Genomic DNA, 24,244 nt, shown 5'->3' on the forward strand with positions numbered 1-24,244 from the left:
CACCACAGACCAATTGAGAGAGGCAAATCTATTGAAGGAAAAAACCCGTTTGCTAAGCCTGAGAATCATGTGCAATTATATCTTTATTTAAGAAAACTCCAGTGAACTAGTGAAGATCTTCTACTGTGTGGAATGTTTTCAGAAATGGCAGAAAAATCAGTAGACCTCATCTTGAGCTTAGAAAACTTCCACTGATAATAAGATATTTACCAGGAGGGAATTTGTAAGGGGATTTGACCTGAATGGATTCCCTCATTATTTTATTTTGGGTAATTCATGCCATACATTCCCTTAAAAACCTGGATAATCAAGAGTTTAGTATCTTTTAGAGTCATGAAATATTGATCCTGTACCAAGCCCTAAAGAAAATAAGTTTGAAATTATCTTCACCTTTTTAAAAATTTGGAGATTTTCTCTTTCAGAAGTAAAAGCAGATAAAAATATTTCACTCTCTGATTTTACTCTCCACAGTGGCTTCCTCTACTGCCACTGGAGATGGCTGCCATAGTCTCTCTTACAAAATAGGACAATTTATGCAGCAAGAGGCAGTTTATGAGCAAGGGGACATGGACGTGCCTTGTCCCTTTGCTCCTTATCAGGAAGGATGCATTTCGGCATAAGAAGAAAGTCAGATCTAAGCATGCCAGGGATAAACAAACAAACAATGAACATCCCCTCAAGACACTAAAATTGCTTAGAATCCACCAAGTTAATTCTGAGACAAACTAGTTTCATTTAATAGATAAAGTGCTTAACTTTCTTGAAGACTCTTAGAGTGTGGTCCTGTTTGTGGGAGTGTCGGGGTAACGGCTGGTATTTGTACAGATCCCTTCACTTCTCTTGGTCTCAGTTTCCCCAGATACAGGCTAAGAGGGGCTAAGATGTCCTCTAAGATCCTTTCCGTGTCTAAATATATCCATGGATTTATGACTTCACAGTTCATCCAGCAGGAAGGGGGGCTGATGGCTTTGGGACCCCCAAGAAAGTCCCTCCATCCTCCCACAGCAAGCTTTAGTGTAACTAAGACTGAGCTCACCTGTTCGGCCTCCCACTCACCCCCTCTCCCCGCTCCCAGACCCACACTGGGCTCAGAGCAGCCACCACCACGCTCCATCCTCCCACCCTCTGAATCCATAGAATAAAAAGAAGGAAGAGCCACTTTGGAAAAATTAGACAATTAATTTTAGGGTTTGGGAGTGAGTGAAAAGAGATGAATTCTGTCATTTTTAAGAAAGCTAGGAGGCAAATATCATTATGACAAAGCACTCCAGAGGGTTGATTTCCAAGAGGCTTGGTGTGAATGTCCTGCTCTAAATCAAGGATAGAGAACCTGAAGGCCAAAGTATCAAAGGGTAAGCAAGCATCAGTAATTTGACACCAGATGCCTGTAATGAATCATCCTGTTAGTTGATGTAGCTCTGTGAAGAGGTCACAATTAGAACTAGAACCTAACTGGAGGCAGGGGATGAGGAGTACCTTCGTGTATTTGACCTTTCTTTCATCTGATACATACTTCATCTGATAAAATGGGGCAGGCAGCCTCTCCATTTTCCTTGGATGTCATCTTTCGGTTTAGGGCAGAAGCCGGCCACAATTTGCCTATTGATGTTCCCTTAATTACAGCTGGGTCCCTTAAATATAGTTACGATTTGTTTGCAATGTAATACACTAGGGTTACCAACTTTATAAGCAAGGCTGTGTGTTATTTGCTTTAGGTTATGGTATCTTGTCATCTTGTAAGCATCAAATGAACACAGTAAAATATGACAGGTCTTTACAATGTGCTTGAAGGGTGACAGGAACTAGTTGATGCCCCTTTGCGCACATGGCCGACTTCTTTTAGTTGTCCACTTATGGTAGGGGCTGTCCAGGCCTGACCTCGCTCTGGAAACCTCTCTGTCAGCATTTTGGTTCCCTGGTCTTGTCATCCCCAGAGTTTTCATTCTTAAAGCCATTTCAGTTACAGAATTCCATGGGCCACAAGCATCACACCAGGTAGGAATTTCATCCCCCCCCATGTGTACAGATGTGTTTTCTGACATCCCACTCACTAGGTTACTTTCCTCCATCTTCACCCAACAGTTACAGAATACTGCCAGATCATCAGTTTTCTTTTAAATTCCCTTCAGATTCTAAGTGATCTCATTCCCTGAAAAGTTCTTTATATTGAGTGGACAGTAATGCAAAGCAATCACTTTCTGAGGCTTTTGCTATTGCACGGACTCCAAACTGTACCAAAGGACAACAGACCCACCTTGTCACATCGGATTTTAATATGGCAACAAATGCCTTGAAATGCGTGCATTTGAAACCTAAAGTTTATTGAAAGCCATTTTTTCTCCAGCCAATTACCAATCACCCCAGAGGTGGTGGCTGTGAAAATCACTTGATCAGACAAAAGCCTTGCTTGGTCTTTTCAAGAATTAAAGTTAATTCAGTAGGGGTTTATCCTGCTTTCTATACTTTACCCTCCAGACAGAAGTATGGAATTTCTTAGCTGTGAACATTTGTTGGAAAACACAGAGGAAGCTCCTTTGAGACACTCTTTTTCCCTCTGGCCAACTGTTCTAGAAGAGGAAATGTCTAGGTGGGTAGAGACAGTGGTCTGGGCCCACCACCCCTCCCCCCTCTAACAGCCTGTCACGACCAGGAAGAGACGTGCCTCAGGACGCCGGCAGTCGGAGAAAATAGGGCATGCTTAATGTGCAGCGTGTGGGCCCCGTCCTGGGCCCCCAGGGAGCGGGAAGAGGCTTCCGTAGAGACAAAGGCCACGTGCCTAAGGAAACATCTCCCAGAGGGAACCCAAGAGCCCAGCATCCTTGCAGATCCAATGGAGTCCTTGTGGGAGGAAAGGTGGATGGTGACCTCCGCTGGGGTCATGCGGGAGCCGCCCAGTCGGGGCTCTTCGGGGCCTTGCACGTGTGCACATCCAGGGCCTCCAGGCAGTCCTGGCAGCGCACAGCACAGCACCAGTGGAACTTACACTCGCACTTGGTCATCCGGGTGACGCGGGAGGTGTCGTAGCCTCTCCCACAGCACATGACTTCGCAGCTGTCCATGCCTCGGGAAGTCAGGTTGCACACACGGCCTGCTGTACCCGGCGAGCCTGGAAGACAAGCCAGGGGGTGTCACTGAAATGGTGTGCGTGGAACACAGTATGCTTCGAGAGGAAGAGTGATGGGGCCCTGATGCCACCTCACCACATCCCGGGGCTGTGCCACCAATTCTGTGGACCCACGGAGCACGTGTCAACCCTGGGGGCAACAGCAGTGAGCACCACGTCCAGGAAGAATGGATGTGAAGCTTTGGAGCTGCCTTGGACATCCTGACTCCAGCATTCCCACTTCTAAGTTGGATAAGCTTTTCCGATTTTCCTTACCCAGCCTTAGATTGATGGGTCACTGAATGGGCAAGGCCAGATCAGGATGAAAGAAGGAGCCGTACTAGTCCTCTCTCTCCCAGCCTTAAATCACATTAAGGAAGCAGTGGCCAAAGTTAGCTCTGTTGGAATTTGTTGGGATATGGAACCCTCCAACGGTGGGGATTTTGTCTCCCCGGACCTGATTACACTGGCTTATTAGAAAGACAAGAGAACTCTGGTTGCCGAAGGGCAGGTGTGGGCATCATTTGTGTAAGGCCTTGAGGACGGAGCAATGCCCAGCCTGGTTTGTCTTCCATGCTTTGGTCTAGTGGGTCATCTAGATGTATGTGAGACACCTGGTTGAAGCCAGGATTCTAGGTCTTTGATGAACAAAACTGGTGTTAAAAGCCTGTTAGAAATGACTAGTGGACATTGTCTTAGTTAATTAGGATGATGCTTGCTGTTTGGCAAATTCATGTTTATGTATTTGTTTCTCAAAGAATCTCAAAGCTAGGAAGGCTCTTAATTGTTCTTTTCTTGAGGAGGCACCCAGAGTTCTTTTACAAGAGCCTTATCTGGTAACAGAACCAAGTGTAATGGACATTTTTAGAGAGTCTGCTCATCTTACAATGATCCTTTCTGCACAGAGCAGGGCACCTGGCTGCCATGGTGAACAACGTGACCCTGCTCTGTTGGCAGCTGGTGACTGGGCCAGGGGTGAGCGCTGGACTCGAGCTGGGCCAATGAGGTAGATTTCCCTGAGGATTTGTGGTTCTGATGGGGACAGTTAGTACAAATTCCAAGTATAAACACAGCAGCCATTGGCAGCCATGTACCATGATGAGGTCTGTGGACGAGAACGAGGCAGATGTACAGAGACAGTGAGGATAAGACATGGAAAGAGAACGCTGCCCAGACCCTGGACTGTTTTCTGGACATTTCTCTCTGAGGTCTGGCTGCATTCCAACCTTTGGATACCTCGAGAGACTGTATCCTTATAATAAATTTCACCTTTCAGCTTAAAGCACTCAAGTTTCTATTACTTGCAATTGACAATCCTAAATAACCAACAAATCTAAAGAAGCTAAACTCTTTATTAAAAGCAAAACAAAACAAAAATACCACCTTTTATCGGGATGAAAAAGACAGTGGCTTCATTTTCCATTCCTCCATCATTTAACTAGGAATTTTTCCCTCTTCATAACTCCTCCAATGCCTCATGACTCTGTGCTTATCACATTCCACCCTGTGTTCCAATTATCTATATAAATGTCATGTAGCCCTGCCTGTCAAGAATGACCAAGGAAGCAGCCAGGTTCAAGCAGGGCATGGGGTCAAGAAGAGGGGTAGGAGGGGCAGGACTTGCTCTGCGTGATCAGACCACTGACATCAGGAAGACAGGCAGGGCAATTTCATAAGGACAGGAAGGACGGCAAAGGGCCGGAGTCAGGGTGGCGGGTGGGTTAGCCAGGGATGGCCCTGAGCCTACATCGTGCTGAAGAAGGAAAGCGTTGGAAGAGACAGCAGCTGGGCCTGGATTCGGGGCAACCACCGGGACAGTACTCAGAACTCCTGACTGTGCGAAAAGGACTGGCTGCCACATGCTGCCTCTCTTAACAGCAGACTCCTTTACTTAATTCAGTAAACATTGAGCGAACGCAAACGTGTGTGAGACACTGTGCGGCTACCTGGGGTTTCTGGCGGTGGCCATGAGGAAATAAAATAATTAGGATTCACTTCCTATTCTCAGGGAACTCATGATATAATGAAGAGATAAATATGTAAAGAGTTATTTCCACTACTTCAAGATAACTGCTCCATTTGCTGAAGACCTACTGTAGCCAACGGTAGAGTTTTGTGAAAAACACCACTGCAAAGCTCAAGACAGTAGAGAGAGGTTATTTAGGGCTTGGACAAATCAGGGTTCAAATCCTAGCTTTACCATCTATCAACTGTGTGACCTTGGGCACGTTACTTAATCTCATTAAGCTTCAGTTTGCTCCTGTGCAAAACTGGGATAAAAACAGTTCCTTCCTCATAGAGCTGTGGTGGGGACTGAATGAGATTCTGCCTGGAAGCTCCTGGCATAATAAGTGCTCAATAAATGTTAACCATTCATTCACTTAACAAGCGTTTAACAAGAGTGCCTACTATGTACTAGGCACAGTTCTGGGAGCTTGGGCTGCTGTATCAGTGAACAAAGCAGAGATCCTGCCTGCCTCGAGGAGTTTATGTTCTAGGGGGGGTAAGCCAAGCATATTATAATAACGATATTTATTAGTAATAATAGTAGAAAACAGGATCAGAAAAGGAGCTGTTAATGGCTTTGTAGAGAAGGTGACATTACAGATATGACGTGAAGGATAGATAGAAGATTTGAAGGGGAGAATGGGGTGACAGGAATTTCTGGCAAGAGAGAACCTCCCAGCAGAAATTCAGAGGTCAAGTACACAAGAGACTGTGCAGATTCAATGTGGCCGAGGCAGAGGGTGTGTGTTAGGCAAAAAGCACGGAAAGAGAGGTTGGAGCAACAGGTCAAAGAGTCTTCCTGCCTTGCTGCAATTTGGATTTTATTCCATGGTGGGTGGTGAGCCAGTCCAGATTTCTATTGAGGGAAAAATATGTTGAAATGATAAATCAGGAAGAGTGGCTTGGGGCAGGGAGGTATCTTGAGGCTGTTGGCTTAGTCCAGGCAAGAGATAATGAGTGGAGACAGAAGTAGGACAAATACAGGATGGGTTGAAGAGGAAGAATCCCTAGGACTTGGTGACTCACTGAATGAAAGGGTGAGTTGGATGGTGGGGAGTGTCAAGTAGGAAAAGACTGAAAACTGTTCATCTGGTTCAACAATAAGGAGGTACCTCATGCCTCTTGATGAGAGCAGCTTCAGTGGAACAATACGGATGGGTGCATTGGGTTGAAGAGTGAACAGGAGGAGAGGCCAGGTGATGACGGAGTGTGGGCAGTTTGCAAGAAGCTTGGTGATGAAGTGGACAAAAGAGCAGAGCTGCCAGGACTGATGAAGCTGAAGGTGGAACTTTAAGGTGATTTCAGGCCATTACGTTGATGGGTGGTTTGCTCTGCAGCAGGAGTTACCTGATACACTGTGTAGGTTTTCAAAGTGGGGAAAACTAGTCTGTGCTATTAGAAGTCAGGGTAGTGATATCTCTTGGGGAGGTAGTGAAAAGGGGCCTGAAGGAGGCTTCTGGAGTACTGTTCTCTTCAGGTTCCTGATCTGGGCACATGTTACCTGGGGGTGCTCATTTGAAACAGTTCACTTAGCTGTACACATGTGGTACGTGCCCTTTGCCGGATGCGTTTTATATTTCAATAACAAGAAGAGAAGGGGGAGGGGAATGAGGAAGAGGAACAGGAGGCCGCAGCTAAGGCCACAGACGCGAAGACTTAGCGGAAAAGTGTTCACCGCAGCTGGAGGGTAGTGCTCAAAGGGGGCAGTGGCAGGAGATGAGCCAGTGAGGTGGGCAGAATCTGCCTGTGAAAGGCCTTGTGTCACAGGCCAAGGGGTTTACATTTTAACCAAGGGCAGAGGAATGTTATTGAGAGTTATTACACAAAAGGGAGACATGATTTGACTTGTATTTCAGAGGAATCACTATGGGTGACTGGATTGAAAGGGGCCAGGGTGAAGGCCAGGAGACCAGTTAGAAACCAATAAAGGACTCTGGGGGCTTCCCTGGTGGCACAGTGGTTGAGAGTCCACCTGCCGATGCAGGGGACACGGGTTCGTGCCCCAGTCCGGGAGGATCCCACATGCCGCCGAGCGGCTGGGCCCGTGAGCAATGGCCGCTGGGTCTGCGCATCCGGAGCCTGTGCTCTGCAACGGGAGAGGCCGCAACAGAGAGAGGCCCGCGTACCGCAGAAAAGACACGATGTGGCCTGGGTGGAGACAGTGGTAGTGGCAATGGGAGAGGTTAACGGACTCGAGGGAAGCTGAGAAGGCTGCACCTCAGGACGTGGTGACTGACTGGACAAGTGGCTGAGAGGATGAGGAGAGTAGAGAGGTGCTCCCAGGCTTCCGGCGGGAGTGCCGGGATTTACGCGGGTGACATTCCCTGAGGTGGGGGACACCTGGGAGGGGCAGGCTTTGGGGGAAGATAACGAGCTTAGTTTTCAGCATGTTGAGTTAGCTGTGACTGTGTGCCATACAGGTAGGAATGGTCACTGAAAATCCTCTCTGGGACTCAGGAGAGAGGTCAGGATGGAGATGCCAATTAGAAAATCTTTGACAGAGGTGGCAACTGAAGCCTTGGGTGTGAATGAGACCCCTAGGGGGTGTGAAAAGTGCTCTCACCTGCCATCTCAGAGGCAACTGAGTTTTTACCTTTTATGTGTTTTGTTCATAAGCCCTGCACGTCAATAAGCATTCCTCACTTCCACTGACATGCATGTATCAGAATATAAATACATTACCATGCAATTAGAATTCTTTATCCCCTTTGGGGCTATGGGGCACAGGGGCCAGGACAGGGAGGCCAAATGTCTCATTCCTGAATCAGGCTGTGGGCCTTTTACTGACCTCGAACTCCGTGCTCTTTCCCTGGCGACTTGCAAGCTTAAGGAGGTCAAATCTTGTGGTCTAACTCAGCCTGGACTAATGGTCCTGGTGGGTTTTGTACCCCAAATGCAGCAAACTGAACTAGACTCCAACTGAACAGAAGGTTGTTCAGTGAAGTGGCCTCAACATCATCCAAACTCTGAGAGGAGCAAAGTGATGGCCGCTGGCAAGAGCTTAACTAAGAAGCGGTTTCAGAAAAGGAGACAAAGACTCTGGCACTGAGCTCTCTCAGCGGTTCAGTGTTCAGCTACACAATGCTGGAATTCACGATGAATCTGAACCTACCACTCTCCACTGGCTGCCCAAACAGGGCATAATGAAGGCCCAGAAGAAAATGTGAGACGGGTTTTTGAAGGTTGAGAGCCACTGATGTGAGAACGCTGTGGGGTCGCAGCCTGGAGCAGCAGCGGCCCCTCTGAGGGACCAGCGGTGCCAGGATGGGCCAGCCGAGGGGAGGACGAGGCTGCCTCGTGAAGGACTACACACTGGCCCTGCTTTGGGGTTTGGATCTCATTAGATCTGATGACAGACTGCAGGGAGGAAGGGAAGTTTTGACACTTGCTGCCGTTTGAGCAGAATATAGAGCCATTTCATCAAAGCCCTGAAAAGAGAGTTTGCCAGAGTGCAGAAGCTACACAAAACTTGTTGGTATTGCTTCCTGTATTGAAATTATAATAAGGACTTCCCATTAGCCTTTGCAAGACAGAAAACATCACCATCACCATTCTTCTTTTTTTTTTTTTTTTTTTTTTTTGCGGTACGCGGGCCTCTCACTGTTGTGGCCTCTCCCATTGCGGAGCACAGGCTCTGGACGTGCAGGCTCAGCAGCCATGGTTCACGGGCCCAGCCGCTCTGCGGCATGTGGGATCTTCCCGGACCGGGGCATGAACCCGTGTCCCCTGCATCGGCAGGCGGACTCTTAACCACTGCGCCACCAGGGAAGCCCCACCATTATTCTTGAAATAAAAAGAATCAAGGGCCTCCCTGGTGGCGCAGTGGTTGAGAGTCCGCCTGCCGATGCAGGGGATACGGGTTCGTGCCCCGATCTGGGAGGATCCCATATGCCGCGGAGCGGCTGGGCCCGTGAGCCATGGCCGCTGGGCCTGCGCATCCGGAGCCTGTGCTCCGCAGCGGGAGAGGCCACAGCAGTGAGAGGCCCACATACCGCAAAAAAAGGAAAAAAAAAAAAAAAGAATCAAGACTATACGTATATATATATATATACAAGATTATACACATATATGTGTGTGTGAGAGACAGAAAGAGAGAGAGAGAGCTCACATGTGCTTTATGAAAAGGAACCACTGAGTTTTATGACCTGGCTCCTTGTTTAGTTCTGAATATTTGTGACATATACTTTTAGATCTCTTTTTCTAAGTAATATACCAACTTATTAAGTAATGAGTCACTCATTAGATGATCTGATGACCCCACCTAGGCCATAACAAGAGCCCTGGGGAAATAAAGCCAGCTACACCTACCAGAAGAGCCAGTTTTCACATTTTCAAAGCCAGATAGAGCTGAAGTTCTTCCATCCTTTCTTTTCTTCTCTTTTCCCCCTCTTCTTTCTTTTTTCCCCCTCTACCTTCTTTTTTATCCCCTTTCTCTCCTTTTTGTTCATAACTGGGGCCAATATTTGTGGAGCGCTTACACAGGCCGGGCCCTGGGATAAGCCTTTGCCTGCATTATCTCATTTAATTCTCATAAGTGCTTATAAAGTAGGTACTATTATCATCACTGTTTTGGAAATGAGGAAACAGAAGGTCAGAGGGGTTAAGTGACTTGCCCGAGATCACACAGCAAGCAGGTGGCAGGGTCAGGATTTGGAGAAGGCTTGTCTGACTCCAGAGATGGAGCTCTTGACCTTGTGATTTGGTCTCATGTCCCGCCAGGCCCCAGAAAGCAGGCTCATGTGTAACAGTATGTGATCAGCGCTTTAGCAGGTTTCCTGTTCTCTCCCTTCATTATTTTATTAACTGAAGAACTTGCAAAGGTCCTGACATATAACTCTTTTGGAGGGGACCTTTTCCTCCAATGCCTGATATGCTGTAGACAATTAGGACACCCGAAGTTTTGTGAGAAAGTGAACAAGGCTTGTTAACATGGTATTTGTAGCTTACACTGCATTTTTCCTGTACTGATATTCCTGTTGAATTCCTGGCACCTTTTTGAGGAATGAGACAGACTAAATACTTGGCAATACCAGAACGCACATCTCCAAAACACGCGTGCTCCCAAGTTGGTTCTAATATATGTTGCTGATGTGGTACGACTGAAGACTCTGGGAGGAGCTGTCCCTAAGCAGAGGTCTCTGTTCAGGAAAGCCTATAGCACCAATTTGCATCTCACCAAAAATGAAATGGCATAACTTGATCACTTACCTAGCTCTTCTCAGACTTCATTCTAAGATTCTCTGCGCCATTTCCAAATGCCAAATTGATCTTTATGGGTCAAGTATTTGCATCATACAATATCTACAAAGCCTGGCTTTGTGGCTGGCTCTAAAAGTACTTCAAAGGAGAAATTTAAAAAATATCTTTGAGTAATGGCCCTAATATTAGTCTCCCAAATTGATATGTTAAATGGATAAACACATATCTAGATGCTTCAGATTTAACATGTTTGTTTAAAAGATCATTTATATTGCTTTATAATGTTATTTCTTACTACACTTTGATTTACTCAGTTCACTTAAGAGAAGTGACAAGTTGGAAGCTCTTCTCCCTGACTTCCCTTTGCCTTAGGTCTGTGAAGTGTGCCCAGATGTGTGACCTGCCTGGGTACAGATCCCAGTCCCCAGACAGAGTGGTGCAGACTCAGGCTCAGCGGACCCAAACCTTCATCTATCATCTTCATACCGCACTGTCATTAGATCATCTGCCTAGAGTCAGTGCCCGTAAAATCCGGGCGGTCTGTAACCCTGGGAAGGTGCGGGTTCCAGCCAGATGGACCTCTCTCCTCCCACAGGTGTTTTCCTCACCCTGATTCACACAAGAGCTCACATATGCATGGGAAAAAGATGAAGAATCAGAGTTTCTAAATCACGTAAGTTTGGGACCACATAATGCACCTTTGGTGAAGCAATGCTGAGGGAACTTTACAGAATCAAGCATCCCATCCCCAGAGCTATAAAATTAATGATGGAGTCAGGGTTCCCAGTGCAAAAACACTTCTGTCTCCCCTGACATGCATCTTCCTGACAGCAGAGAAGGATGGAGGGCTTTTGTTAATAGTTCCCAGACCCACATCTCAGGGACCTGGAGAAAGGGCACTCGCTCTCTCGCTCTCTCTCTCTCTCTCTCTGGATGGGCCTGTATCTTTGGAAATTCCTGCCACTCCAGGCTGACAGAAGCCCATATGTTGACCGTTAGGGCATAAGGCAAGATTCACTTAAGCCCGTCATCCAATAGGCTGTTTCTCCTCTGGCTGACTTACACGTTGTCATTCACAACACAGATTTATTGAGGGAAGAAAAGAATGTTAAATAGCAAATGTTAGAGACCGCACATTCATCTACTTGGAAGGCTTCCCCCTTCCTCGCATCAGTGATTGCAAAACTAAAACGCAGGGAAGGACATTGTCTCTCCACTTATCTCAGAGGGTTTTACTCAACATTTTCATAATAACTAGGACAGGTTTGACTGGCACAGGAAATCATGTCCCATTAAATTAACAAATCCTATCGTGGAATTAAAGTTGTTGAGGTTAGACTTGTCAAGGTTTTCCATACCTGGCACTAGCTAGCCTACCCAAGTTCATTTCCCATTGCCCTCCACCCGTATCCTCTAATCAGGCCGTCTCCTGAAGAGACTTTCTGATGTCACAGCCGTGTAGACTGTTTGCTCATAAGAGTTATTCTCATCTGCTGCACTGGACTTTCCTCGAACTCCTTTAGATTGAAAGTCTTCCCATGCTTCAAGATTCAGGCCTACTTCAGCACCTGTCATAGAGCACTCCCTGGCTGCTCCAAGCCCACCTGGACCACCTTCCTAAGTCCTATAACGTTAGCACATCAACCAGTAGAGCTCATACACTGTTTTGAAATGTTTGATGATTTCTCAGGCATCTTGCTTCCCAAAGACAGCATTAGGTCTTATATTTCTTCTATATACTGCATAGTTCTCAGGTGGTCAACATATACTTCCTGATTTATTAAATATTAAAATCAATTCCTTAAAAATTAAGATCAGCCTTCCCTTGCCAAAGGAAGGCACACTTCTCCAGGGAGGGGTCACCCAGTCCCCAGGCACTATGGGAGAATAGACTAGCTAAAAGCCAGGTTTTTATTCAAATTATCTCACTTGATACACAGAGAACATATACAAGGAATGTGGCACATTTTTAAATGACAGAAATTCAAAATGACAACTTAAGAGAGTCTGTGGCATCAAGTTCAGGTTGTGTTATTGCAAACTTAGAGTAAGATTAATGAACAATTCATTCATTCATAATTGAATCATGGGAACCTTAGGAATTTCTAGGTGAAACACATATCTTAAGAGACCCAAAGAAGTTAATTTGCCCAAGACTACCCAGTTAGTAATCAGTAGAAATAATAATAGGTAGCACCAAAGTTTCCTAATCTATACTACAGGGCTCTTTCCCTAGGAATATGAAATTTGCATATTTTAAAAAGGAGATTTACCACACTAGCACAAAATAGGTTTCAGGGGGAAAGCTTAAAGGAAGTAAACAAATACATTATTTTAAAGTACTTAAACATTCTTTTGCTTGCAACACATTAACATGGTAATTAGAGATAATTTTTTTCTATTTCCCAAAAAAGTAAAGGATGTCTGTTTGGTAAATCCTTTGTTGTTAGTAGTTAAATTACGTCAAAGATTTCAAAATAAGAAAATAAAATCTTTTTTTCCTGCAATTTTCTTTCTTTTGAAAGAAAAAAATTCCCTTTTTAAAAAAAATTTCACAAATTCAATCTGATTGTTACTTTCAACTAATTCAAAAAATTAGGGTACTTTTTAGTGTATCCTAAAAGTATAGTAATTCTAGCAAATCTATATTCCAAAAGGTAATGCAGATTTATAGATCATGCCTATAACATAAAATAGCACTGGAGGTAAAAAGTATTTTGCTATGTTAACAATGAAATCAGATGAACTACCCAGTAATCCCACTGATAACAGTAAATGAAAAAGCACCCCCCCCAAAGAGTAAAAGAACTGAGTATGTGGTGGCAGCTAAAAGCAACAGATAGAGTCTGCTGTTGCATTTACTTGAGACCTTTGATCTCATCCAAGGAAATGGGCAGCCAGCAGCATCTTAAGCTCTGTAAATGCCCCACTAATGCACTTGAATACGAGGAAAAATTCCATTTAACACTTAAGCTTAAATGGGAATTTTCATAGGCTGTGTATTATAAAGTAATCAGTGATGAGAGAAGACGTGCTTAGTAATTACCTGTCAAAGGAAGGTAAAGTTATCTTTAAGGTATGACACTGCACCAATATAAGAATCCAGCTAATATGATGAACATATTTTATGCTGTTTATAGCTTGCCATTTAATTCAATTCAATACATGTTTATGTACTAGATGCCAGGGATTCAGTGGTGAACAGACATATAGTTCCTGCCATGATGGAATCAGAATCCAGTGGGACAGACAGGAAAAATGGTGACTTAGAAGCCTCACCAATACATTTTTCATATCATTCTCTCCTGTTCTAGCACTTTTGAGGTATCAACTCATGAAATTTCTACAATAAAGCTCAACACATAAAGGAATGAATAACTGATTCTTTACTTTTTAAAGTGACAAATGTAAGGTAAGACCTTGTAATAGGGCAATGGAGTGAGGACTGAAACCTAAGAAAATCACATTCCTGTCCAGGCAGGGTTCCCCAGCACCTAGCTTGAGCCTCCTTGCCTGCCACCCACCTGGCTCCTCCACAAGGACAAGGAGGCCTATGAAACCACTAGGGCAAGGACTGAGTCTGTCTACCTCATTTTTGCATTCCTGGAGCTTATCGTAGTTTCTGGCACATAGAAGAGGCTTAATAAATATTTGTTCCATGACGAGATGAGGGAACTCAGGTGTCCTGGTGGGAATTGTACATTTAGTATCAAAACAAGGTCCATTGCAACAAAAAGAATAAAATATCTAGGAATAAACCTACCTAAGGAGACAAAATATCTGTATGCAGAAAATTATAAGACACTGATGAAAGAAATTAAAGATGATACAAATAGATGGAGAGATATACCATGTTCTTGGACTGGAAGAATCAACATTGTGAAAATGACTCTAATACCCAAAGCAATCTACAGATTCAATGCAACCCCTATCAAACTACCACTGGCATTTTTCACAGAACTAGAACAAAAAATTTCACAATTTGTATGGAAACACAAAAGACCCCGAATAGCCAAAACAATCTTGAGAACGAAAAATGGAGCTGGAGGAATCAGGCTCCCTGACTTCAGACTATACTACAAAGCTACAGTAATCAAGACAGTATGGTACTGGCACAAAAACAGAAAGCTAGATCAATGGAACAGGACAGAAAGCCCAGAGATAAACCCATGCACATATGGTCACCTTATCTTTGATAAAGGAGGCAAGAATATACAGTGGAGAAAAGACAGCCTCTTCAATAAGTGGTGCTGGGAAAACTGGACAGCTACATGTAAAAGAAGGAAATTAGAACACTCCCTAACACCATACACAAAAATAAGCTGAAAATGGATTAAAGATCTAAATGTAAGGCCAGACACTATCAAACTCTTAGAGGAAAACATAGACAGAACACTCTATGACATAAATCCCAGCAAGATCCTTTTGGACCCACCTCCTAGAGAAATGGAAATAAAAACAAAACTAAACAAATGGGACCTAATGAAACTTAAAAGCTTTTCACAGCAAAGGAAACCATAAACAAGACCAAAAGACAACCCTCAGAATGGGAGAAAATATTTTCAAATGAAGCAACTGACAAAGGATTAATCTCCAAAATTTACAAGCAGCTCATGCAGCTCAATAACAAAAAAACAAACAACCCAATCCAAAAATGGGCAGAAGACCTAAATAGACATTTCTCCAAAGAGGATATACGGATTGCCAACAAACACATGAAAGAATGCTCAACATCATTAATCATTAGAGAAATGCAAATCAAAACTACAATGAGGTATCATCTCACACCAGTCAGAATGGCCATCATCAAAAAATCTAGAAACAATAAATGCTGGAGAGGGTATGGAGAAAAGGGAACACTCTTGCACTGCTGGTGGGAATGTAAATTCATACAGCCACTATGGAAAACAGTATGGAGGTTCCTTAAAAAACTACAAATAGAACTACCATATGACCCAGCAATCCCACTACTGGGCATATACCCTGAGAAAAGCATAATTCAAAAAGAGTCATGTACCAAAATGTTCATTGCAGCTCTATTTACAATAGCCAGGAGACGGAAGCAACCTAAGTGTCCATCAGTGGATGAAGGGATAAAGAAGATGTGGCACATATATACAGTGGAATATTACTCAGCCATAAAAAAAACGAAATTGAGTTATTTGTAGTGAGGTGGATGAACCTAGAGTCTGTCATACAGAGTGAAGTAAGTCAGAAAGAGAAAAACAAATACCGTATGCTAACACATATATATGGAATCTAAGGGGGAAAAAAAGGTCATGAAGGACCTAGGGGTAAGACAGGAATAAAGACACAGACCTACTAGAGAATGGACTTGAGGACATGGGGAGGGGGAAGGGTAAGCTGTGACAAAGTGAGAGAGTGGCATGGACATATGTACACTACCAAAAGTAAAATAGATAGCTAGTGGGAAGCAGCCGCATGGCACAGGGAGATCACCTCTGTGCTTTGTGACCACCTAGAGGGGTGGGATAGGGAGGGTGGGATAGGGAGGGTGGGAGGGAGGGAGATGCAAGAGGTAAGAGATATGGGAACATATGTATATGTATAACTAAACGCTTTGTTATAAAGCAGAAACTAACACATAATTGTAAAGCAATTATACTCCAATAAAGATGTTAAAAACAAAACAAAACAAAAAAAACAGAGTCCACCCACTGCTATTGGCTGACATGGTGTTCTCTTGTTTTTCGTCAGGTCACAAGCACAGCATTCAGAGGTTCTGCAAACCAGACCACACCACAGGGCAGGTCTAGAACGCCAGACTCTGTAAGCCGTGGTTGGAGTTCTGTGTTCCCATGGGTACTGAGCTGTTTGCTAAAGATGATTAATGTGGAAAAAACCGTGATACCGAGGGAGGTCTTACATCGTTCACAGCCTGCGACTCTCAGCCAGGTACAGGTAACCCCTGATGGTGAGAAAGTTCACTTCAAGAGGATTTTCGCTTTTACAGAAAAAGGCGAAAAGTGAAAAGAGCGCTTAGCGTTTGTTTTTGCAGCAAGCTGTTAGAGAGGCAGCGCACACCTGAGCAGCAGGGGTTCCCCCGCCCATCAAGCTCCCCAGGACCCACACAGCATCTCAGCATCAAGGCGCCATCACTTTGAAAGGAGTCTGTGAGGATTTGTGCTTTATCTCAATTTATCTTGTGCATCTGTTAGCAAGATGTATCCTAAGGTAATTGATTATTCTCTTTATAGCATTTCGGCTTACGAAAGGTTCCATGGGAAGGCTCTACTTCCAGACAGTGAGGGAAACCTGTATCAGGTTTTCAGCAACAAGTTAAACAACTGTTGAACTCCATTTGCTTTTTGTACTTGACTGGACAAGAGGCGGAGGGTTGCTTGTTTTCTACAGTGGGAGAAGAGACCGCAGGGTGACCTCTGGCCCAGGTCAGGGTTTTTACAAAATAACCAGTGAAAGTGGCCTGTGATTAGGTGCAGACGCTTCCCTGGAGAGGACAGCAGCATTCCTTAGTTAGCGATGCACCTATCTCCAACTTAAGGGTTTCTTTGATTTACAGATGTCTGGGGCAATAACCAGAGAAGATAACCACAGAACCACCCTTCCCAGAAAGCCCAGTTCCTAGGTCTGCCCTCTAGTTTGGCCTGCAAAATGTCACATGCACAGCATCACACGGCTGTACCTACTCTCCAAATCTCTGGGGAGTATTTATAGTTGAACATCAGAGCACTCACCTTCTTCAACTGAAGACTGGGAGAAAATGTCTTTTGTTATTATTGTTGCCATAAGAAAATCTTCCTTAATCAGGTTTTGAGCTTATCATTTCTTAGGAGCAACCGAAGACATTAACACTCTGGAAGGGCTTGTCATTGAAAGGGGCTTCTAGGCAACCTGAGCTAGACATGGGTGAAGTCTCTCCACCTCCCACCTCCCTGCTTTGTGGGCACCTCATCCCATTATGTTCTGTGTCCTCGTGCTGCCTCTTTATTACACAGCCCCCCAGTCACTACCATCAAATTTCAGGAAGTAAAGTGAGAAAAGTATAGATTTTGGTTTTGACTTCATTTATTTTGTTTTGTTTATCACTTACAGGCCATGAAATCTTGGGCAAGTTAACTTTTCAGAGGCTCAGTTTCCATCTCTGTAAATGGAGGTAAGAGCTGTGAAGATTCAGAGAAAATACACATAAAGCTTGTAGCCCACGGCCTGATTCTCAGTAGGAATTCACCCAAAGCTCCCATCACCTTTCCTCACCTGAGGTCTGGGTCTGTCCTCACCCAGGAATACCCTAGGGTCTTGACTCACCCTTCTATAGTTCTCACCAAAATTCACTAGTCCTGGTATCACTATTTCAGGGCTTCACTAAAGGGCTGACTTGCTGATCTCTGTGAAGCTAATTCCAATGGAAGCTTTCATGGCCGAGATCATTTCAGTGTGCTATTCCCAGTAAAAGAGGGTTCCAGAAAATGCAGGGCCTTAATGTGAAAGGACACCCTCTTACACTGGGTAAGTCAGGGCAGGGATATTTTTGAATGACGTTTATTTAGAGCTCCTCAAATAAAAAAGCTTTCTTTCCTTTGTAAGAGATGAGGTATTTAAAAAAAAATCTCTCTGGATTTCTTCTTACCTAATATTTATGGGAAAATCAGGAACCATGGACTACCTAAATCATGGATTTTTCAAATTTTGATATGCTTGAGTTTGAAAAGCATACAGAATCTCAGGGGTTTTCCTGAGATTCTGATTCAATAGGTCTCTGAAGAGGCCCTCACTTTGGAAAATAGTGGACTAGACCTGCAGACTTTGTCCACTCCACAAACCGAAATGACAAACAAGCCGGCTCACTTCAGTCAGATTATGAGCGAGTTTGAACAGGCAGCAGGTGCTGACTAGCAAGACTAAAGTCTGCCAATTCCGAATATCTATTACTTGACAATATTCAACCTGCTCACCATCATTGCTTTTCCAAGTGCTGACAAGGAGAAGGTGCCCAATCAGTTGAATATTAAATGTGCATGATAGTTTTTTATTAAAAAAGCAAGAGAAAACAAAATAACCGCAACACAGCCGAGTGGGTAGTTTGAGGTGTAATCTAGGGAAAAGTTAATATCGATTTTAATAGAGCAGGTGAATAAATAAAAAAAAAAAAAAATATATATATATATATATATATATATGTTATTTGATTTAAATTTTACTGCAAACTTCTGACTTATCTTAGAGCCTGGATACCTCTGATGGTAACCCATCTTGAACATGTTCCATTTACCAGAAAACAGGTCCTTCCTGATGTCGTGTGATCCTAGTGAGGGGAGAGACTCACTCAGTGATGTCCTGACTCGTTAATTGTGAGTGCTTCTTTAACATACACCAGAGGATCGATGTTAGCACTGACCCAAACAAGGGCGCAGAGCCCGGAGAAGGAATGCCACTGAGCTGGGCTCTGGAATCTCCCCTTCTCACAGGTCTCAGACTCTGTCACATCTCCCTGCCTCTACAGTCAGAAGTTATGAGCTACTCCAGGAAGATTCCGAACCACACACTCTGACTGACTTGCTAGACTGCATACTACAGAAATTTCCAGTAGAAAGTGGCCAGGAGAAAGCCTCGTCTTTACACAGACCAGCACAAGGCCCTTGGCAGCTATGCGGGTTGAAGGAGGCTGTCTCAGGGAAAATCTGCACCTCATAGTGTGCTATTTGTATGTGTTATTTGTCCAAATATGAACGATGAAAAAAATAGTCAGCAATCCAAACTTTTCTCTACATGATATCAAACGCCCTGAATCATATTTTCACTAAAATAATCATCCGATGGTCAACAGAATTCAAAAGAAATATTGCGAGTTTTCATGGATGACTCTGGCATTTTTCTAGGCAGAAAAATAAAGGCATTAAGTGTAGTTCAGACAATTTATGACTAACCTAGGAATCTTAGTGGAAATCTGATCTAAAACAATGGAACTGGCTACTTAAAAAATAGTAAGGTGGCTCCTGGTTAATCAACACCAACCCAGAACCCAATTCACAACTTTTTAAATCAGAGAAGCTAAAATAAGCCTAAAATAGAGCAGAAATAAATTAGGAGAGGGGGTAAATTATATAGCCTCCCTCAGAAAGCCTGCATCTGCAGCAGTGTGCCCAGTGGCTGGTGCATTGGGAGGCAGAATAAAATGGGTACAAGCGTGCAGAGACTCGGGCTCAAGTCCCTGCACTGCCTCATGCCCATCAAGAGTCCTTGGGCAAAATCCATAGCCTGCCTGTCAGAGCCTCAGTTGCCCCTCCCATGAAGTGGGATAATAACATACCCACCTCACTCAGAGAATGTAGATCAAGCCCTAACACATGGCAGGTGCTGCAGGTGTGTCTGCTATTTTAGGATCGAGAAACAGAATTGTGTTCTAATACAGAGAGTAGAAAAAGCAAAGTGTACAGGAATAACTTAGTAACCTGAAGACGCAGCAGGGGTTTGATTCCAAATCTCCTCTGTGGGGAAGAGAAAGTAAGGTCTTTATTTCAATGACTATCTATGAAGCAGTTAAATGTCCATCAAGCATAACCATTTGCTTCACTGTGCAAACTGCTTCAATCCAAAGACCCAGAAAAGATGTCCCGAGGAAGTAGGTCCTCTTATGTTTAAAATGAGGTTTCTGCTTCACCAGGCCTTTCACATAATACATGCCCTGGGAGAAACGTAAGGACAAGTTACAGTGTTAGGGTTAGGATCACAGGCTGTGGGGTCAGACAGCTGGACATCCGTCCCCTCCAAGACCAATGAGATCTTGAGCTGGTCATTCACTTTTCTCATCTGTACAGTAGGGATGATGATATCCACGGTGCTTATCTGATCTCAAAAAATAAGATGTGAATGTGGTTCTTGGTTGGTGTTGATCAGCCAGGAGCCACCCTCTTCTTAGTCCTTTTTTTTTTTTTTCCAGTAATCAGTTCCAATGCTCTGATGTCATAGGGAGGCTCTAAGGATTGAATAAGACCATGTGTGCAATGGTCTTAGCCCAGTACCTGGCCCACAGGAGTCAGTACATAGTTCCTAAAATGATCCTGATGTCATCAGCCCCACGACCATCTGAGGAGCCTGAAGTTAAGCAGCTAGTTAATGGCAGAGAGGGACCCAGACCTCTGGGACCCTCCTGTACCAACGCACAGGTTTCTTGGGGATTCGGCGAAACTTTGGCCTGACAGGTAGGATGACTTGTTAGAGGTCGCAAAGCATGTGAGGAATGCAGCAGGGCACAGCATCTGGCCCTTTCGCTCAGCAGTTATTAATCCAGAGGCTGCATGTACAAACTTGCCCCAGTGCTGCAAAGAACCAGCTCATCAAACCATGAAGGAAATCCAACCACTCGGGGACAAAGAAGAGGCTTTGGACTTCTTGTGACATTCCCTGGTAATCATGCCTCTTGGTCAGACCTGTGATAGGAGCTGCTGACGTCTGCACTGTTTTACTGTTTCCTTTGCAATTACTTTGGAATGAAAAACAAACTCAGAATTTGAATTCGAGGATTTTTTTCCTGGTAATGAATTCCCTTGCTTTCTACTAAGTCTGAAAAGTTGGCTTCAGCCAAGTTGGCTGTGGGCTCTCCATCACCTCCTCTCCACTGAGACTTGTACTCATTCTTATTTTGTACCAGAGTCTTTGCATGGACTGTGCTAAGCAAGGAGTTCAGTGCTGACCGGAGGGGCAAGAGGTGGAGAAAAGCACACGTATAAAACCCACAGGTGGCAACAGCTGTGCTAAGGCTGACGGAGCTGCTCTTTGAGTGAGTTCAGGACAGAGAAGGTGCCGTCGTCAAGGGAAGGGTGTGGCTTTAATAAACCAACTGCCTCTTACGCAGCCCTCTTCCACTGCTCACCGACAGCTGAGCCAGTGGGGATGAATTCTTGCTTTCAAGTATTTGGCAACTTTCTGAGCATTGTGGAAAGAGCAAGGGAGTGTGAAGCATGGAGGATTCCAGAACAGGCTAACTGTAAATCCCTGGGACCCCCTCCACAGTGACAGAGGTGGGATTTAAAGGGGCAGCAGATACACCGCAAAGCTTCCTTCCTCTCAGCCTCAGGATCACAGGAAAGATGCTGTGTTTCTATACATATGGACATTCACCCACTAATTAGAGTTCTGTCCAGGCTGAAGAATTTTGCTAACCTGCATACTTTGACTTTTTGCCATGTGCATTCTTGTTGGGTTCCCATTTCTCCAGAATCTGCACCTTATCAACCGGTTTCTCCAGGTGCTTAGGAGAGCTCTCTATGCACTTTAAATATGAATTATGAAGAACCTAAGCTTTGAACCTGAAGGCAGCAGACTGCGCTTATAGGATTGGCAGGCGGAAAATACAGAACTTTGCACTTAAATTTTAACTCTGCATTTAAATTGCAGAGTGCTGATTGTTGGAAGAATTAGGTGCTGTGAATAAAGTGTTTTGAACTTACCTGCATCTCGGTCCCGGATACAGTAGTCTGGAGAATTCTCAAAATACACGAGGTCATTTTTCGTCGGCTTTTTAAACCTCTTGTTAGCCACAGTGAAACCAGTGCCATCCTGGTTCATGACAACTTGGATGGCTCCGTTGTACTTCCTCCAGAGATAATCGCCCGTTTTTCTGAAGTCGGCCATGGCCAGCCAGCAGGTCCTCAAGGTACATGAGCCGCTCACGCCATGACACTTGCACTCCTGTTTCAAGAACCGCTTTACAGCCTGTGGGAGAAGAAGGGCAAGTTCAGTGGAGGCGGACTCCAGCACGTACATGTGAAGGATATGAAAAAGAATGTATATATCTGTATAACTCAATCACTTTGCTGCACAGTAGAAATTAACACAACATTGCAAATCAACTATACTTCAATCAAATAAATTTTTTTAAAAAGGGAAAAAAAAAAAAAGAAGTGACCAAAGACCCAGGATCCTGGGGCTCAGGACTGGGAGATGTTGGGGTCATTTGCTGGTCTCTTCAGCCATACCACACTGCAGCAGGTGGTGGGGGGCAGCGCCTGACTGCGAACGAACTTCCCCAGGGGGATAACAAAAGCCCCACTAATTTGAATTTACTGGGGTATGGGGCCGGCTTGAAGAATGAGGGAATGAATTAGAGTATTTTCTAAAAAAATATAGCTTTACTATCAATATATTGGAAATGTATACTATTACTCAAATTAACAAAGTAATCGCTAAGCCCGTTTTCTTTCACTAAGACAATAATAGTGATTGTTCCTATTTCTGAGGTGCTTTCCATGTTCTGGGCATTGTGATAATGCTTTCTGAACTCTATCTTGATGACCTTGATCTTCACAACAATCCTGTGCTACAGTATTTATTTTGTAGTGATTGAGGAGCAAGACTTACAGAGGTTAAACACTTGTCCAAGGTTACACAGCTGGTATAGGACAGGGTCAGGGTACACTGGAAAGTCAGTTGGTGACCCTCAGGGTGACATTAAATTTGGGAGATGATCACTCAACTTTGCCCAAGTTATTCAGCTTAGCAGACAGGGCTGGGCTTGCTCTGTTCTTTCGTAGAGAGGAAGCAGAGGCAAGTGGGCTGATTAGGGGCTCCCTCATCAGATACCAAAAGCACAGTGACACTCAGAAAGGCAGTGGGAGAGACGGGCCTTGGAGATCTCAAGTCTGAGCCTTTGGTCCTCAGCTCAGTCATGGAGCAGACGAGGAGAAACCTGCCTTTTGAGGGTCCCCATCCTCTCCATTTGCATGTCCAAGACAGAGGGTGTCTAGGGTGGGGGGCATAGGCAGAAGGGGAATGGAACCCCTTGATGACATTATTCAAGGTGGTACTAGGAACAAAATTCTTAGGGTAACGCATTGAGAGACCTATTTCTAAGAACTTGGAGGTGGCAGTTGGAAGCTTGCTCAGCCCACTCCCTGAGGTTCTGGTATAATTGGTCTAGGTATGGGGTACGGGCGGGTGACTCCAGAACGCAACCCAGGGGGAGCTCCCTGCAGCACCCTAGCTCACCCTCCACCCCACACCACAGAAACCAATGTTCCAGGCTGCCTCTCCCTCCCCGGAGCCTCACCCCAGGTAACTCTGCCCTGGTGTTTCCTCTTCCACAGACTCAGTTTCTGAACAAGACTATCGTATCAATAGGACTACGTGTGCAGAAATGTTCATCACTCCAGAAGGTCAGGCCCACAAAAGCATTCTAAAAGGAGCCAAGACAGCATGGTGGCTCCACAGTTGTGCATTCACTCATCCCCTTCCCAGCTCGGGCCTTGGCACCACAGGTTTCCCGCTTTGCCCCCCATGGAGGACTGTGCCCTGTTACATTTGAAATCTGTCCTCTTCAGGATGAGCCAGCTTTGGAGGGAAGGACAGGGAAGGAAGCAGGAGAAATGGCATTAGTTCGGTCTCCCAGGTCCCAGGGATCTGGGCATCTTTAAAGGACTTCTTAGAATGAACTCCTTTTCTGGAACTACACTCCCCATATGGCCCCCACCCTGCCCCCCTATCTTTATATTCCAGCTGTTTGGTATGAGGCTCACCGGGTGACTTGGACAGCAGGCCTCTGCCAGAGAAACACCCCTAGGAGGGCTGTCTTGGCTCCCCCAGTCTGCCCCATTTGGGTCACCCGTCCGGGAGCCCTCTATCCTAAGATCTCGATGGAGCCACGCAGAACTCACTCCATGCCAAGTGCTTGGGAATTGACTATGAATGCTCATTCTTCAAAGCTTATTCCTTTAAAAGCTGGGTTATTTACTCATAAGTAATACTCTTAGATTTAAAAATAACAGGAAATATTACTTCCCTTTCTTTGTAATACTAGGTTTCCAGGTTGCAAAGTTCGAACTTGGTAACTGAAGGGCTTGCATATTAATTTAAAATATGCAAACGGAAGGGTTTGCATATTAATTATTTGATTAACTGAAGGGTTTGCATATTAATTTAATACACCTTGTGAATCCTTATAAATACGCACAGCCATGG

The 24,244-nt window shown here is 44.6% G+C and overlaps 1 protein-coding gene across 1 annotated transcript in view; it reads right to left on the reverse strand.

The window, feature by feature from the left end:
* Window positions 1-2,876: 2,876 nt before the first annotated feature.
* The window catches only part of WNT2 (Wnt family member 2), a 44,876-nt gene continuing 23,508 nt past the window's right edge, over window positions 2,877-24,244 (reverse strand). Inside the window, exons 4-5 of the mRNA XM_060107727.1 lie at window positions 21,739-22,003; window positions 2,877-3,106 (exon numbers count right to left, since the gene is read on the reverse strand). Of these exons, the coding sequence (XP_059963710.1) occupies window positions 2,877-3,106; window positions 21,739-22,003 (495 nt within the window). The remainder of the gene's footprint in view (window positions 3,107-21,738; window positions 22,004-24,244) is intronic.

This window comes from Mesoplodon densirostris, chromosome 9 (assembly GCF_025265405.1).
Source record: "Mesoplodon densirostris isolate mMesDen1 chromosome 9, mMesDen1 primary haplotype, whole genome shotgun sequence".
Taxonomy (NCBI): Eukaryota; Metazoa; Chordata; class Mammalia; order Artiodactyla; family Ziphiidae; genus Mesoplodon; species Mesoplodon densirostris.